Source organism: Salvia hispanica, chromosome 5, assembly GCF_029641045.1.
Source record: "Salvia hispanica isolate PSC_SH4W2 chromosome 5, Shi_PSC_v1, whole genome shotgun sequence".
NCBI lineage: Eukaryota > Viridiplantae > Streptophyta > Magnoliopsida > Lamiales > Lamiaceae > Salvia > Salvia hispanica.
Genome location: NC_142696.1, coordinates 37,718,452 through 37,734,741, shown reverse-complemented (window position 1 = coordinate 37,734,741; position 16,290 = coordinate 37,718,452). Strand labels below are relative to the sequence as shown.

The 16,290-nt window shown below is 36.1% G+C and overlaps 2 protein-coding genes across 2 annotated transcripts; one reads left to right on the top strand and one right to left on the bottom strand.

Moving 5' to 3' along the window:
- Positions 1-7,192: 7,192 nt before the first annotated feature.
- On the top strand, positions 7,193-9,290 carry LOC125186021 (glucan endo-1,3-beta-glucosidase 8-like). The gene is made up of 2 exons (XM_048082322.2): positions 7,193-7,850; positions 8,066-9,290. Exons 1-2 carry the CDS (start codon positions 7,525-7,527, stop codon positions 9,165-9,167), a joined length of 1,428 nt encoding a protein of 475 aa, XP_047938279.1. The 5' UTR covers positions 7,193-7,524; the 3' UTR covers positions 9,168-9,290.
- Positions 9,291-9,829: 539 nt separating this feature from the next.
- LOC125191125 (T-complex protein 1 subunit theta-like) lies at positions 9,830-14,114 on the bottom strand. Its single transcript, XM_048088597.2, has 13 exons — positions 13,847-14,114; positions 12,795-13,057; positions 12,562-12,708; positions 12,269-12,430; positions 12,092-12,169; positions 11,626-11,759; positions 11,405-11,477; positions 11,248-11,325; positions 11,038-11,160; positions 10,788-10,882; positions 10,455-10,664; positions 10,171-10,228; positions 9,830-10,097 (listed from the first exon to the last, which is right to left on the bottom strand). Exons 1-13 carry the CDS (start codon positions 13,995-13,997, stop codon positions 10,032-10,034), a joined length of 1,638 nt encoding a protein of 545 aa, XP_047944554.1. The 5' UTR covers positions 13,998-14,114; the 3' UTR covers positions 9,830-10,031.
- Between the last annotated feature and the right edge of the window lie 2,176 nt (positions 14,115-16,290).

Genomic DNA, 16,290 nt, shown 5'->3' with positions numbered 1-16,290 from the left:
TGTCACTAAGGATTGAACCCTGGGAACTCACATTGAATACACGAAGATAATGTACACAAAAGTTTACATACGAATATGATCTATCTTGACACTATATGTTACTAGCCTATGTCCTTATCCTTCATAAACATATCGAAACCAAGTCTCAGCTTCTTGAAGCGGCTAAACTTCATGTTTATATAGGTAGCTCCTTTATTCTTGCACCTACATTTGCAATTTTTCAAAAGAACTATTAAGAATATATACATTCAACCTCCTTAACTTGTAGGTCCGAACACATACCTTGGGACGATTTTCAAATGTGTTCCAATCTCCAAATATTAAGTCTTCCACATTGAATTCTGCATCTAGTGTCATACTAAATGGGAATTCGGTATATTAATATCAAAGATTTGTGGTGGACTTTAATCTCATCCCTTTAGCCGATTTGTACACAAGATCTCTACTCAACCCTTTGGTTAAATGATCGGCTAAGTTGTCGTGAGTTCTCACAAACTCCACAGATATCACACCATCCATAATAAGTTCACGAATCATGCTATGTCTAACACCTAAGTGTCTTGACTTTCCATTATACACTTGACTATATGCCTTAGCCAAGGTAGCTGCACTATCACATCTGATAGATATAGGTGATATCGGTTTAGGCCACAATGAAATTTCATATATTAGATTTCTTAGCCATTCAGCCTCTTTACCAGCTGCTGCTAATGCCACAAACTCTGATTCCATTGTTGAATTCGTGATACAAGTTTGTTTCTTTGATGCCCAACATATAGCACCACCTCCAAGACGGAACACCCAACCACTTGTGGAAGAATGATCTTCCATATTGGTGATCCAACTTGCATCCGAAAAACCTTCAAGAACAGAAGAAAATCCAGAATAAGACAACCTGTAATCCATTGTTCCTTTTAAGTACTTAAATACTCGATTCATGGCTTGCCAATGGATTAAACTTGGATTATGAGTATATCGACTCAACTTTCCAACTGCAAAGCCTATATCAGGTCTAGTACTAATCATAGCATACATTAGTGATCCAATAGCCTTTGAATATTCAAGCTGATTCACAGCAACTTCTTTATTAGGCACGAGTTTTGCACTAGGATCAAAAGGAGTCTTAACTGGAGAACAATCTTTGAAGTTAAATTTTTCCAATAACTTCTCAATATAATGTGATTGAGAGATGGAAATTCCTTGTTCTCCATGTGTGATCTTAATTCCAAGAATCACATCAGCCTTCCCCATGTCTTTCATCTCAAACTTAGATGACAAAAATGCCTTTGTTTTATCAACTTGATCTTGGTCAGTACCAAAGATCAACATGTCATCCACATATAAGCAAATGATAACTCCTTTACCAGCAGCATCAAATTTGCTATATACACACTTGTCTGCTTGGTTTAATACAAAACCATTAGACAACACCACGTCATCAAACTTCTGATGCCATTGTTTAGGGGCTTGCTTTAGTCCATAAAGAGATTTTACCAATTTACAAACCTTATGTTCATTACCAGACATGACAAAGCCTTCTGATTGTTTGATATAAATCTCTTCATTTAATTCACCATTCAAGAAGACAGTCTTAACATCCATTTGGTGAATTACAAGATTATGTATAGCAGCAAGTGCTAACAATAATCTAATTGTGGAAATCCTAGCAACAGGAGCATAGGTATGATTCACTTGGATTTTACATGATTTTAGAGGGTAGTTTACTTGAATTTGATCGTATATTGTGTATTTTGAGACATGGTTTATAGCTACTTCTCTATGTTATTGGTATTTTGACCATTTTGTGAAGAATGTGTAGAAAAAGGGTCGAAAATGAGCTTAAATGGCGAAAGGTGGAAAAAGGACGAAATTGCAGCACGAGGCTGGCGAACCGCCAGCTTCGCATCAGTACCAACCTGGCGACTCGCCAGGTCCTTCGCCCAGAATTGCCGAGAGCAGCTGGCGACTCGCCAGCTTCACCGTACAACGAACCTGGTGACCCGCCAGGTTCGGCCGACAGATCCAAACAAGGAAATTTCGAGCCCTATTTAACCTAATGTGCATGGGACGCCTCCTACAACATACTACACGCCTTCAACCCTAATAATACTACTTTTTCACCTAGGAAGAAGAGAAGAACGAGCAGAGGACGAGTATTCATCGCAAGATTGAAGACGAGACCTCCAATCCGCCCAATCCAATTCTAGGAGTTTCTACCTTTAGTTTTATTCTTGTTCAAACAATGTTTTTGAATATTTCTTTGACTTTTGTGTTAAACATGAGTAGCTAAATCCTTCGTAGAGTTCTACGGGGGAGATACAATGATTCTTATGTTTAATTGATTTCCTTTTTCTATGCCTTGGCTCATGTGGTTATTTTGATTTCTTCTGTGCTTATACATTTATTTGACTGATCAAGGTATCAAAGTAGTCAATGCCTTCCTTTTGTCTAAAGCCTTGGATAACCAATCTGGCTTTATATTTGTCTATGCTTCCATCCACCTTCATCTTCGTTTTGAAGATCCATTTGCTATTTAAAGCTTCACACCCAGGTGGTAAATCAGTCAATATCCAAGTACCATTTTGAATTATAGAATCCATCTCCTCTTAGATTGCTTCTTTCCAAAATGCAGAATCCCTTGAAGCCATAGCTTCTTTGTAGGTCCTTGGATCATCACCAATAGTAAAGCAATATTGATATTGAAAATTAATCTCATTTCTTGATCCTTCAAGTAAGTACAATTGGAAATCATTTCCAAAAGACTTAGCTTTTCTTGCTCTACTACTTCTCCTAACATCAGGAGGTGTATCAATCACTTTTCCAGTTACACCAGAGTTACTAGACCTTACAGTCATGTCTCCAGGTTTAGGTATAGACGTGAATCTATCCTCATGGCCAAATCAGCATCCTTTGACTCAATAATAAAGTGCACAGATACATAGTCATTGGGTTCTATTACATAGAACCTATAACAAACAGAATTTTCAGAATAGCCAAGAAACACACAATCTATACCTCTTTGACCTATGGTTTTCATTTTAGGGTCAGTCAGTCTTTCCACTGCTCGACAACCCCAAACTCTGAGATAACTCAGTTTTGGTGGTTTCTTATGCCAAAGTTCATAAGGGGTTATCTTGTTCCTTTTATTAGGAACTCTATTCAACAAATAACAGGCTGTTAACATAGCCTCACCCCAAAATCCTTCACTTAGGCCAGAATAACACAACATTGAATTAATCATTTCTTTCAACGTTCTATTCTTTCTTTCCGCTATACCATTTTGTTGTGGTGTATATGGAGCAGTCGTTTGATGTATTATTCCAGTAGATTCAAAATATGCTGGATCATAATACTCACCTCCCCTATCAGTGCGAAGAGTTTTAATCTTCACACCATGATGAAGCTCTACACTTTCTTTAAAGATTTTAAATTTATCAAAAGCTTCATCTTTTGAATGACATAGATAGACATGACAAAATCTAGTAGCATCATCGATAAAAGTAACTACATACTTTTTATTACCAAGTGATGGAGTCGAATGAAAATCACACAAATCACTATGTATAAGTTCTAATACCTTAGTTTATTTATTGACATTCTTATTGAAAGGTTGTCTAGTTATCTTAGTTAACATGCAAGTTTTACACTTTTCACCATTCAACTCAAATGCTAGTATTAAACTCATTTTCGACATATCTTTCAATCTCTTGTAATGTACATGTCCAAGTCTAGCATGCCACAATTCTGATTTACTAACATGATTACTAGAACTAGTAGAAGTCATACAAACAGAATTATTAACAAAAGAGACATCTAAATTCAACTTAAACATGCCACATAGATAACCAAAACCAATGAAATTACCATGCCTTGACAGAATGTATTTATCACTTTCTAACACTTGTTTATAGCCACAACTATTCAATACAATACCAGAAACTAAGTTTTTACGAATTCCAGGTACATAAACAACATTTTCTAACAATAAGGAATTTCCAGAGGTAAATACTAGGCTAACAGATCTTATTCCTTTGATTGGTTCAGTTGCAACATTGCCCATCTTCAAGGAAGATCCATCTTCAATTGGTTTAAAGTCCTTGAACCATTGACGATCCTTGCATACATGACATGTTGCACCCGAATCAATCCACCATGAGAGATCATCATCCTGCACATAAAATGCTTCAGAGATTATTGATGCATAATAATTCTCAACCAAATGATCATTAGGTACAAAAAACGAACCTGATTGCTTTTCAGGATCCTTGGATCCATTTGGACCAGCCTCGTTTTTCCTTTTTCCTCCACCCTTTCCAGACTTACAATCCTTCTTGAAGTGCCCGGATTTGCCACACTTCCAGCAAGTCAGTTTGGGCTTCTTATTCCCATCCTTACTGTTATTCCCTTGAAACTTCCGTTTGCCTTGAAACTTACGTTTCTCTTTACCAGCCTTTGAGGATTCACCCTCTTCCACCATGTTCACAAAAGAACCAACCATGTTTTTAGTATTACCAACAGAACTCTTTTTCATATCTCGTATGGACTGTTCAATCTGGAAATCACTTCCAAGTTCGACCAAGTTCAATTCCTCCTTCTTGTGTTTCGGATTATTTTTAAAATCCTTCCAAGAAGGTGGCAGTTTATCAATAATACTAGAGACAGAAATGGATTCATCCATTTTCATATCATATTGGGAAAACTGTCCCAATATCCTCAACAATTCGTTGTATTGTTCCATGACAGGCCTCAAATCAACCATTTTATAGTTAATAAAATTACCAACAAGAAATTTCTTGCTAGAGGCATCTTCTGCCATATATTTGGCTTCGAGGGAATCCCACAATTCCTTAGCAGACTCAGCATTTTGATACACATCAAACAGAGAATCAGACATACTGTTTAAGATGTGACCACGACATATGTAGTCATCGTTCTCCCACTTCATACGCCTCCTCGTCTGTTCCAGAGTTTCGTTTTCAACAGCCTCGGGCATGGGAGTACTCAGAACATACACGACCTTGAGATTCGTCAGCATGAAATGCATCTTCTTCTGCCAGTGTCTGAAATCCTGGCCAGCAAACTTATCCAACTTCGCGAAACCTTTCGTTCCTTCCTTCACCGTTTCCTTGTTCGACATTTAAGTTGATTTGATCTTTGTTGGGGAGATTCAATATATAGAACACAAAAACGGATATCTGAAAGTCGTGATAAACACTTTCAGATCAAATCAATTTGGCGGTTCTACCAAACTATTCGATCGGATAAAATTCAGAAGATTGTTTTGAACTTTTTCGAATACTAATTGTTGAAGATGATCAGAACCATAAATAACGATCGGATCGTTTTATAAACATGAACATACGCGTCTGTTCATTTTCTAACCGAAAAATAACAGAATTTTAAAAGTTTTCGAAATTGCAAATTGGTCCTTTTACTTTTCCGAAATTACATTTTCGAATGAATTTCTTATACAGCTCGACCCCAGCCAGGGGCTCTGCCCCTTGGACCCCGCTATCCGGGGGCGCTGCCCCCGGACCCTCGTTCATTTGTTCAGGGGCTTCGCCCCTAACATCATAACGAACACCCTCCATACTTATATGATGTATCGTTATGACAATACCGATCGATCAAGTTAATCCAATTACACTAAAATATCCAATAATTAATGTGAAAAAATCATTATCCAAATGAGAGAGTGGGGGGTTTTGTTTATTGATGTCATGTGACCGATTCTTTTCCGGGTTTAATTAGCTTTTTTCATATAAAGTATAATGGAGAGTTTAGTTTGGAAGTGTGACGTGAGGGATACCTTTTAGGCATTTTATTGTTGCATGAGGTCAATCTGTAATTCTGGTGTTTGAGCCACGTTTTGTTTCAGGTGCGGTGCAGGAGATGATGTAGAACGATGGGATGGGAGCATAAAATTGAACTGTCCCCTCCACTCTCTTGTTTCTTTCACTTGCAACTGAGAAAATAAATTTGTACTTGTGCAACTTTGTTTTCATCCCATGTTGGATGCATCATGCATCATGCATCATGCATCTCTTCTATCAAATTACATTACCTTAACTAGTTAACTTGCAGCAGCTTATATGGTTTGCGTTGTGGATAAGAAAACAGGGGTTTCATTTTTTTATTATTGTTGACATGTTAGCAGATTAAAGAAATTGAGTATACTTGTGTAGATATGAATTAAACGTTTATTTTATTTGATTAGAAAAGTACTCTATTATCCACGTGGCAGCAAACATTAAACACCAGATTCATGCCCCTTTTCCACCGACGCCACCGTCCACTCATCCTTGAAAACGATAATAAATCGACTGTCGTGGAGTAGTATACTAACAAAGTTGAGCAAAGAATTTACTAATTCATTCAACAAACAACATTTTTTGATGGTTGTTTTAATTTTAATTCAAGTGGGGAAGAGTATTATTTTTTATTTAGATATTACCCTTCATAAAAAGTACTTTCACTTTTACCTATTTTATTAAAAATCGATAAATACAAGTATGCTAAATAAATTAGGGAAGGCTAGTTTGCGTTGGTGATTAGTTGTTAGTTTCATCATGGTGTTTAAAAAGTTGCAAATTAATTGAACCATATATCTTGGATCTAGTGAGAGTGTGAGACCTTAATATGAATTCACAAAATAAAAAATGGGCATGGGAGTAGGTGAATAAATCTTTTTTATTAGCTGTATACATTGAGCAGAAGCCATAGTTAATGATGCCATTATAGTATTAATGAAATACCACTTGCACTCTTGTCATAAAGGTAGTACTGTATCGCCCGAAATCCAATCTGAAAAAGGTGCATCTTTTTACAAAAGCAAAAGATTAATGTGTCTGAAATCTCTTTGCCCTCTGGAGAATATAGCCGTTGGTGATGGATTTGCATTGTCTAAATTTTATAATAGTATTAAAATTAAAAATTTAAAAGATTGTTCCTCCCATCCCATACAGCCAGCAACTAATAATTGGTTCTAGTTTTCCATATCCATTCCCTCACCAATACCATACTTATTACTTTCTTTATCTAGACTGATTTAAAATATAAATTCATTTATTCGGAGATTGTTTGATTAAAATATAAAGCGTCAATTCCTAATATACCCTCACGCTCTCACCTCTCACCTCTCACTAGTCACTAAACTGACCTGTCTTATCATCAATAGATTGTGTCGGCAGTCGACTTCTCAGTTGTCCGCGCGTTCTTTTCTGTCTCTTTCTCAAGAACGGAATGGGGCGTATGGTGAAAAAAACGTCGATTGCTTTATAACAAAGGATTGAATTATACCATTACAATTCCATCAACAAACATCTCCTATATTCTCTCCACTACAAACTGCAACTGCTACCTTTTTATTCATCGGTCATCGGTCATCACACGTTCCTGCAAACTCGTTCCCATCTCCACATCCCCATCCCCTTTTTATTCATTTCCCCTTTTCAGTCGATTGGATATAGATCATATAGAAAGAGGCAATCAATCTTTATAATTTTTGAAGATAAAAGAATAGCAATGTCAAGATCAATAGTGGTAGTAGGATTGTGGTGGTGCTTGTTGGTGTTGAGGGCTGAGGGGCTTGGTGTGAACTGGGGCACCATGGCAAACCACAAGCTGCCGCCGAAAACGGTGGTGCAGCTGCTCAAAGACAACGGGATCACCAAGGTTAAGCTCTTCGACGCCGATCAGTCCACCATGAGCGCCCTCGCCGGCTCCGGCATCCAAGTCATGATCGCTATCCCTAATGCCGAGCTCTCCTCCATGAACAACTACAATCGAGCTAAGGAGTGGGTCCGCCGCAACGTCACCCGCTACAATTTCCAAGGCGGTGTTACCATCAAGTAACAAAATCTTCTTCCCCTAATTCATTGCTTTTACCCCTAATTGCTCTGTTTTCCTATGTTCAAATTCAGCTGCTTTTCCTACTATTGATCCTTAATTCTTGACCTGAAATTTTCATCAAAACAAATCCATTAGTTTGAATGTTGAAATTACTCTGTTGCAGATCAAAACAAATTCATTAGTTTGAGTGTTGAAAATTACTACCTTTGTGCAGATATGTTGCAGTGGGGAATGAGCCTTTCCTTACATCCTACAACAACTCCTTTCTCAACACCACCTTCCCAGCTCTTGCAAACATTCAGAATGCCCTCAATGAAGCTGGCGTAGGAGACTCCATCAAAGCCACCGTGCCTCTGAATGCTGACGTTTACGGCTCCCCAGAGACCAACCCTGTCCCGTCTGCTGGGAGGTTTCGCCCGGATATCCTGCCTCAGATGACTCAGATTGTCCAGTTCTTAGGCAAGAACAAGGCGCCCTTCACGATAAACATCTATCCCTTCCTGAGTCTCTACGCCAACGAACACTTCCCTGTTGATTACGCCTTCTTTGATGGGGTGAGCAATCCCATTGCTGATAATGGCATCCAGTACACCAATGTGTTTGATGCCAATTTCGACACGTTGGTTTCATCGCTGAGAGCAGTGGGACTTGGCGACATGGAGATCATTGTCGGGGAGGTGGGTTGGCCAACGGATGGAGACAGGAATGCCAACATAAACTACGCTTTGAGGTTCTACAGAGGCCTCCTACCGCGTCTTGCAGGCAACAAAGGAACCCCTCTTCGCCCTGGTTACATTGAGGTTTACTTGTTCGGCCTTCTTGATGAGGACGTCAAGAGTGTGGCACCGGGTAACTTTGAGCGCCATTGGGGAATCTTCAAGTACGATGGACAGCCCAAGTTCCCAATGGACTTATCCGGACAACTACAAGACAAGTATCTCATTGGTGCTCAAGATGTAACCTATCTCCCTAAGAGATGGTGCATGCTTAAACCGGATGCCAAGGATTTCACCAAACTCGGAGAAAACATCAACTTTGCTTGTACCTTTGCCGATTGCACCCCCCTTGGTTATGGTTCTTCCTGCAACACCTTAGATGCCAATGGAAATGCATCGTATGCATTCAATATGTACTTCCAGGCCCAGGGTCAGAAAGATACTGCATGCGGTTTCCAGGGGCTCGCCATGGTTACTGATCAGAACATATCTCAAGGAAACTGCAATTTCATGATTCAGATAGCTACTACGTCGTCTTCCACGCGATTCACACAGTTTTTCGGAGCCACCTTATTTTTGCTCTTCCTCTCGCTCTTGTAGATAGAGATACTCATCATTCATAATTTTGTTTGAGTTATTGATATTAATTCTTATTGTTTGGGCAATTTTCCCTATCATTCAAATGAGACCCAAATTGAATCTATTGTAACTATTCATCGTTCTCTTCTTGACAGAATCAATGACAAATTGATTATTATTGAATGAAATAACAAATACTCGTATATGAGATTTTTCATAGAATAGGATTTGCTGTGTAGAAGGAATTGGTAGTAGTTTTTAAATTGAAAATTATCCATGAAATACTAAGATTTGTAATGTAAAGGAGAATCAATAAAATTTAAATGGAAGATAAAATAAGTCATTGTTATTTTGCCAATGTAAAATTTTAAATTTCGTTCCGGAGATTAAGTGTGTTAGATTTTGAATAAATGGAAAATAACACAATTATAATGAAGCATTGCTCATTTTGTATACCAAGGTTCGGATTTTTAGTGAGTACTTACTTATTAACATCCTTATTATATTAGCAATGAACAGAATTTGACAAGTTTGTAGCTGATCTGTGTAACTATTATCCTTACACAGCTTTCCGGTTAATTTGATCACATCATTTACAAAAATAATGGTAACAAAATTGTTATCAAAGTGTTTCTAGCATTTACCCAAGATAAAGAGTGACCGTTATAAAAGGGCAACAAAAATGCTCTCACAAAGCAGACTGCATTCCAGAAACCAGCAGATACAAGGTAAAGTAAATGGTAAGTTTGAGATTTCCAAAATTTTCCCCAGCCAAACAAAATGGAAGGACAAACACATAAATAAACATGCCACACTAAAAAAAACATTTCTAAAATGCATGTGTCCTCAATACAGCATACATCTAACGACTATATATGCGCCGACTTAATCTTCATCCATTGCTCCTTGTGCAGGCGGCCTTGGGCCACCGGCTGGTTTCGCCATAATGATCTGAACAAAATAAAATTCAACATTTAACATGTTGATACCGCACAAAAAAAGTGCCATACAGATGGTGTATTACCTGATCCACCCGCAGGACAGTGCAGGCAGCATCTGCAGCATATTTTAGAGCAAAGAATCTGCACAAAGATATAATCAATTTCTTCCTCAAGTTTACATAACAAGTTTGAAGGGCAGGATTAGATGCTTCAACCAAAATTACAGTTTTCACTGATATACATAAAAGCAATGTCCCACGTACTGCTATTACTAAGCAATTTGTTTTGATATGGGATGGTACAGATGTAAAGTTAAGCAAAACCCCACAATGTTAACATTACTTTACTCCTAGGAAAAGCATCTTACTTGGTGATGTAGAGATCCCATATTTTCAAGGCAGACACATCCTTGCAGGCACCTTCCTCCAAATCAATGCCCACTTTGGTGTTACCAGATGCATGCTCAGCATACAAAGATGATATAATTTCAATAGCATTGAGCCCAGCATTTTCAGCTAATGTCTTCGGTATCATTTCAAAACTTTCAGCAAATTTTGCTATTGCATATTGATCCAACCTGGATGGACAAAGCTTCAAGTTAAACAACTCATTCTAAAACAATACCACTACTGCTCTAGTTTTGCACAATCAAGACACTTAATATTATGCAATTGTTTATTTAACAGGTATAGCCATATACCCTGTTTCTTTCAAAGAAAATTCTTTCAGTCTTTTGGCTAATTCAATCTCAGTAGCTGCTGCTCCAGGTACTGTCCGACTATCCCTGCACATTGCCTGGTGGAGAACGGGCATATCGTTGAGATCTTTTGATCAACATAATATGAAATGGAAATAGATAACAAGGAATCGACAATTTCCCAAACTTTGGTGGCAGAATAAAAGAAAAGACAACCAATAGGGGAAAACCCATAAATTCGCATGAAAAGTACCTTGTATGAATTCACGCCATCATCGATCGCTCTTTCAAGATCATCCAATATGCTATCAGTGCTCCCTCGCAGCACAGCAGTGGAAATAGAATTTCCTCCTTGCTCATTTTTTACAATAGTAACCTATCAGACAGTATGGATTGGAAAGTAAGTTGAGAGAACTGAGGTCTGAGGTAGATAAGTAAGAGAGGCACAAGATAGTTCACATACTCTTGCCCCGCCTATCTCCTCCACTGAAACAGAATCAACATATCCAAGATCATCTGGATTTGGCTGACTTAGCTTTAACTGCCCATATAGAAAAGCAAAAATCTTAGATCCACCAAAAGAAACCTGCACAATGTTCTCTTTAATCAGCAATGCTTACAACAGCAACTGCTCCAGTGGTGCGGCAAAATCGTCGTAGTTCAAATTTAGAGCTGATCTTTATCACCATGAGCCTACAAAACCATGTTATGTATATTCAGTTACATATGACAAGAATTAAAAAAAAGGAGTGGTTAAGGATTATTCATGACAATGTGTATTGTGGACAAAGCACCAGTTGACCAGAAAGAAACAGTTTACTGAGAAGGATTGAGGCTTTACTTATAGCGCTCGCAGAAATGCAATGCCATTTCCCCAACAGCTGCTCCACTAACAATGACCTTTGCACCTGAATCTGCAACTGCTTTGATAAGCTCCTCGACCTTAGCTTCTTCAGTCTTTGCATAACTCTCAAGCTGTGAAGGAAATAGCCATGTGATAAATGTGCATAAACTAATCCACTTTGAACAGAAAAATCATGTTCTGCATGCAACAAGACTTGGAGTTTGGTTCCGTGAAAGTAGATGCCAGTCGGGAGAAAAGGCTTAGTAACAACTGATTCAAAACCTTATATAAGCTGATGCCTGGTTTTCAGTTTCACACTCAGATGGTCAAAATATAGTGCAGGCAACTACTCAAGGTATGTCACATGATCAACATGTATCAAAAACATTTTATAAGGCAAAAGGGCAGACGTTGAGCAAATTCCTCAGAAATTTGATGAGAAAGAGAAGTAATAGAGGGATACCTGGTCAGCGCTATGAATAAGAACAGTTCCTTTAGTTTCAGTTGCAGTTGTATCAACACCCCCGACAAAAACGGCAACCTAACAAGTGATTGCAATGGATCATTGTAATGTGTGTGGGCTATGCAATGAAACCCAAAAAGGTCTAAACAAATCAGACTTCTAGATAAAAACGGATACCTTGGCATTTTCCATTCTCTTAATAGTTCCCACAGCATCACTTTTCAATACCAAGCCTCTGACTACTAAAGAATTATTCAAACCTCCACCCAATAGCTTTGCAACTCTTACGTTATCCACATTGAAATTTGCAGGGTTCTTGGGACAAACTTGTATACAGGCCTTCAACAAAAAGGTTTCCATGAAGAGAAGTTGCATATTAGTCTTTAAAGAAAGCTCGCCATCGGTGAGAAGTATGGAACACAATTATAAGTTTATAACATTGCATGAAACAGTAGAAACCAGATATTCACCTCCGCAATGAGAGAGCATAATTTCTCCTCTTGCCCGAATTGCTTACTGGCCACTGAGGATCTCATTCGTGTAATTACTTCATCTTTGTCTCTCACATTCATATTCTCTGAACCTGTTTCAACCATTTCCTCGAGTATCTCAGTGGTCTGCCAAAAACAAGATGCTATATTCATCAACTTAAAAGCCAAAAAACTGTTCACAAACTGTGAAAAAGAGATTGACAATGTCACACCTTATTAATTGCCTTTGTGTAACCAACGATGATCTCACTTGGGTGCAGTCCCATCCTAATAAGTTCTTCAGCATTTTGGAGAAGTTCCCCAGCAAAAGAAACAGTCAAATTGGCTCCATCCCCAATTTCTTCTTGCTGTGCTTTCCCAGCTAAAACTAAAAGCTTGGCTGCAGGATGCTGAACCTCCAGCTCATTTACAATTGTTGCAGCATCATTTGTGACAAAAAGCTTATCCAAATGATTGATAACCATCTTATTCATACCTTAATCAAAAAAAGGATACGCATGAGAACAAAATTGGTGAAGACTGAAAATATCAGAAAGACTGATGAGTTTAAGGGGTTTATTAGAACTTACAAATAGTAAATTATAATATATCTCAAATTGAAAGTTATAGAAATGTCAAATACAGAAACACTACAGTCCCTATTCATCATGGTTTCACTAGTTAGTTCAACAAAATTGTCTTTGATGAAGTTTATCAGAGGCTTTGGGCTTATTCTTAGCAAGGATGTCAACAAGCTCCAACGAACAGATACAAGATTCTTAGCAAATCCATCACATTAAGTAATCAAACAAGCCCAAACTTGAAGCTAGAGACAGTATTAGCAAAATTGCAACTTTACCTAACAAGGCCATTACGAGCTTAAAACACCTAAAGTTTTATCATTAGTAATAGAAATTTAGTTGTTATTTGTGTTTCTAAAAAAAAGCGCGCAGTGATCAATACTTAGACTGCACACAATAAATCACACTTATTTACTTTTACAGCACTTAGCAAAAATGATAAGTAACACTTAGTTTCACATAGTTGTTTACAAGAGACACCGAGTAAATGTCGAAAAGGTGGGGTTTAGGGTTCAAATTCGAATAAGAGAAGCATCGTGGTTTTAAACGGTAATGGTGCATAGAACATTTTGGAGCGGGAGCCAGCAGTGAGTTTGAATCTGACGAGATTTACACTGATTAGACTAAATCTAAAACACTCAACATTGTGTGAAGTGTGGTAACCGAATGGAGGTGTGATTTAGTGAAGAAATAGAGAGAGATACCATTGGGACCGAGGGAGGTGCGAGTGATGACGGCAAGCTGCTTGCAAGCGTCGATGTTTTTGATGACGGCTTCGTCGAGGCCGGAGAGATGGCGATGGCCCTCTTTGAGCATGGACTGTATGCCGTAGGGCTGCATCGAGAAACCCACCATTGTCGTGTGAAATTTGAAATGAAATGCAGTAAGTCGATCTCGGAATAGCAGCAGCAACCCTAGATGAAAATGAATCAACCCCTGTTTCTGTGAACCTTTTTCTCACTTCTCCTATTTTTTAAATCTATTTCTTTTTCATTTACTTGCCCCAAAAATATACACCTTCCCAGTATTCTATGTTCAAATTCTAAATTTTTAAGTTATCAAAAAATAAATAATTTCTATTTTTAAAGAAATTATGTAGCACCAAATAAAACATACTATCATCAATTTACTTCTATTAGTCTCACATTCTACTAACCATTTTTTCCCCTTATTCTATTATAAAACTTATGTTCAAAAGTGAGACTCATATGCTACTATTTTTTCATCAATTTTTCTTTTATATTTTTAGAAACTCAGACCAAACTCAAATAAGACTCATATCTGTACATATATAAAGGGAGAGTTTTAGGGGTGTTTATGGAACTACAAAGGAGAGTTTTAGGGGTATTTATGTAATCACAATTCTTGACACTGGAATAAAATTCTAACGAAAATTAATTAGCTTCTGCCACATGAAAAGGTGCTATAATTTCTTATATTCTTTGACATAAATGACATTTTTTAATTCTTAATTTGCTTAGTTTCGTTCATAATGTGTAGTAATAATAGTTTACTCTTTTTAATTATTATTTCATTTTTTATTTGTGGTCATTATTAATTTTAATGGTTAATTCTGATTTATTGTAATAAGCAACACATTTTTATTAAATTTGTGGTAATTCATGTATTTTGTTTAAATAATACACTTCTATCTATCTATACACATATAAAAGGGAAGTTTTGAAAATATTTACAAAAACTGCCTAACTAATTTTAAAAGGTTTACATAACAAAGTTGTTTAAATCCGAAAAATATGCATGCCATTGAATTTATCATGTCACACTAATAATATTGCCATTTTATAATTTATTCTTAAAACATATTATTATATACCCAAACTTTGGATGAATCAATCTCAATAATTAATAACTAATCCAAATTTAAAAATTTTAAAACAATGGTTTATAATAAAAAAAAATGCAAATGAGACACCAAATTAAATGACAATTAAATACTAATTAAAATTATACAAAATAAATAACAGAAATAGTTGAAAAAAAGAAAAGAAAATGAGACAACAAAATATATGTGCATGTAGTTTGAACCTAGCCAAAGAATCCCACTTTGGAATTTTTCCTCTATTTGTTGAGCTATTGTTATGTCTACGCACGAATCATTTATTTTCTTCGCACACTTATTTTATACTGTAGAATAATTTTACGAAACAATAAACAATATGATCATATAAATTCAAAAATCATAAATATATATAATAAAAATGTATTAAATTCCCTTAATTTAATATTATGATCCATCCCTAATGTTATGTCTCAACAAATAGAGGAAAAATTTCCTAATATTATAATTTAGATACTAATATTTATAGTTAAAAATAAATGTTAATTAAAATAAGTATTCATAACATTATAAACAATTCAAAACATTATAAACAATAACAATTTTACATTCGACCTGCATTTCTCTCATCCACTCTAAATGAAATATTTCACATTCGACAAACAATTTTACACATTTTTATTTCCGATACGAGTAGAGTAAAATATAATAAAACATAGGACAAATAGGAGACAATGATGCTTATATTTATGAATATGCATGTATTAATCAAAATAAGATACACAAATAAATGCAAATGTGTGACTAAGAATCAAAGAGGAAATATACAATGAAACTTTATTACATATAATATAAATTAACATATTTGAAGAGTTTTAAAATAAAAAATAAATCGTACCAAGTCTAATATTTTTTAAATTTTAAATAAAAGTAAAAACTCATAGTTAGGAAACATGTATATAATACGAAAAAAATAAGAAAATAAAAAGTATAGTTAATAAGAATAAAAACTATTATAGACGTTGCCTTCCGTTGAACAATTCTTTTATTTTTATAAACATACATGGTAATAAATTGTGGCGGTTACAGTTATAATATATTATTACATTTATATACATTATGGCGTTTCCAAATCATCATTAGGATAATTGTATTAGTTTCATATATAATGACAGAAGTTACACTTCTCTATTAATTTAAAATTATTTATTCAATTCAGCTGTTTTTAATTATAGCAATAAATATGAAAATAAAGAGTTGAGAATTTGAAACAAAGAGTCTTTTAATTAAATTCATTCATAACATCACCCAATCATATATAAACGGGCATGTATATACTCATTCTTCATT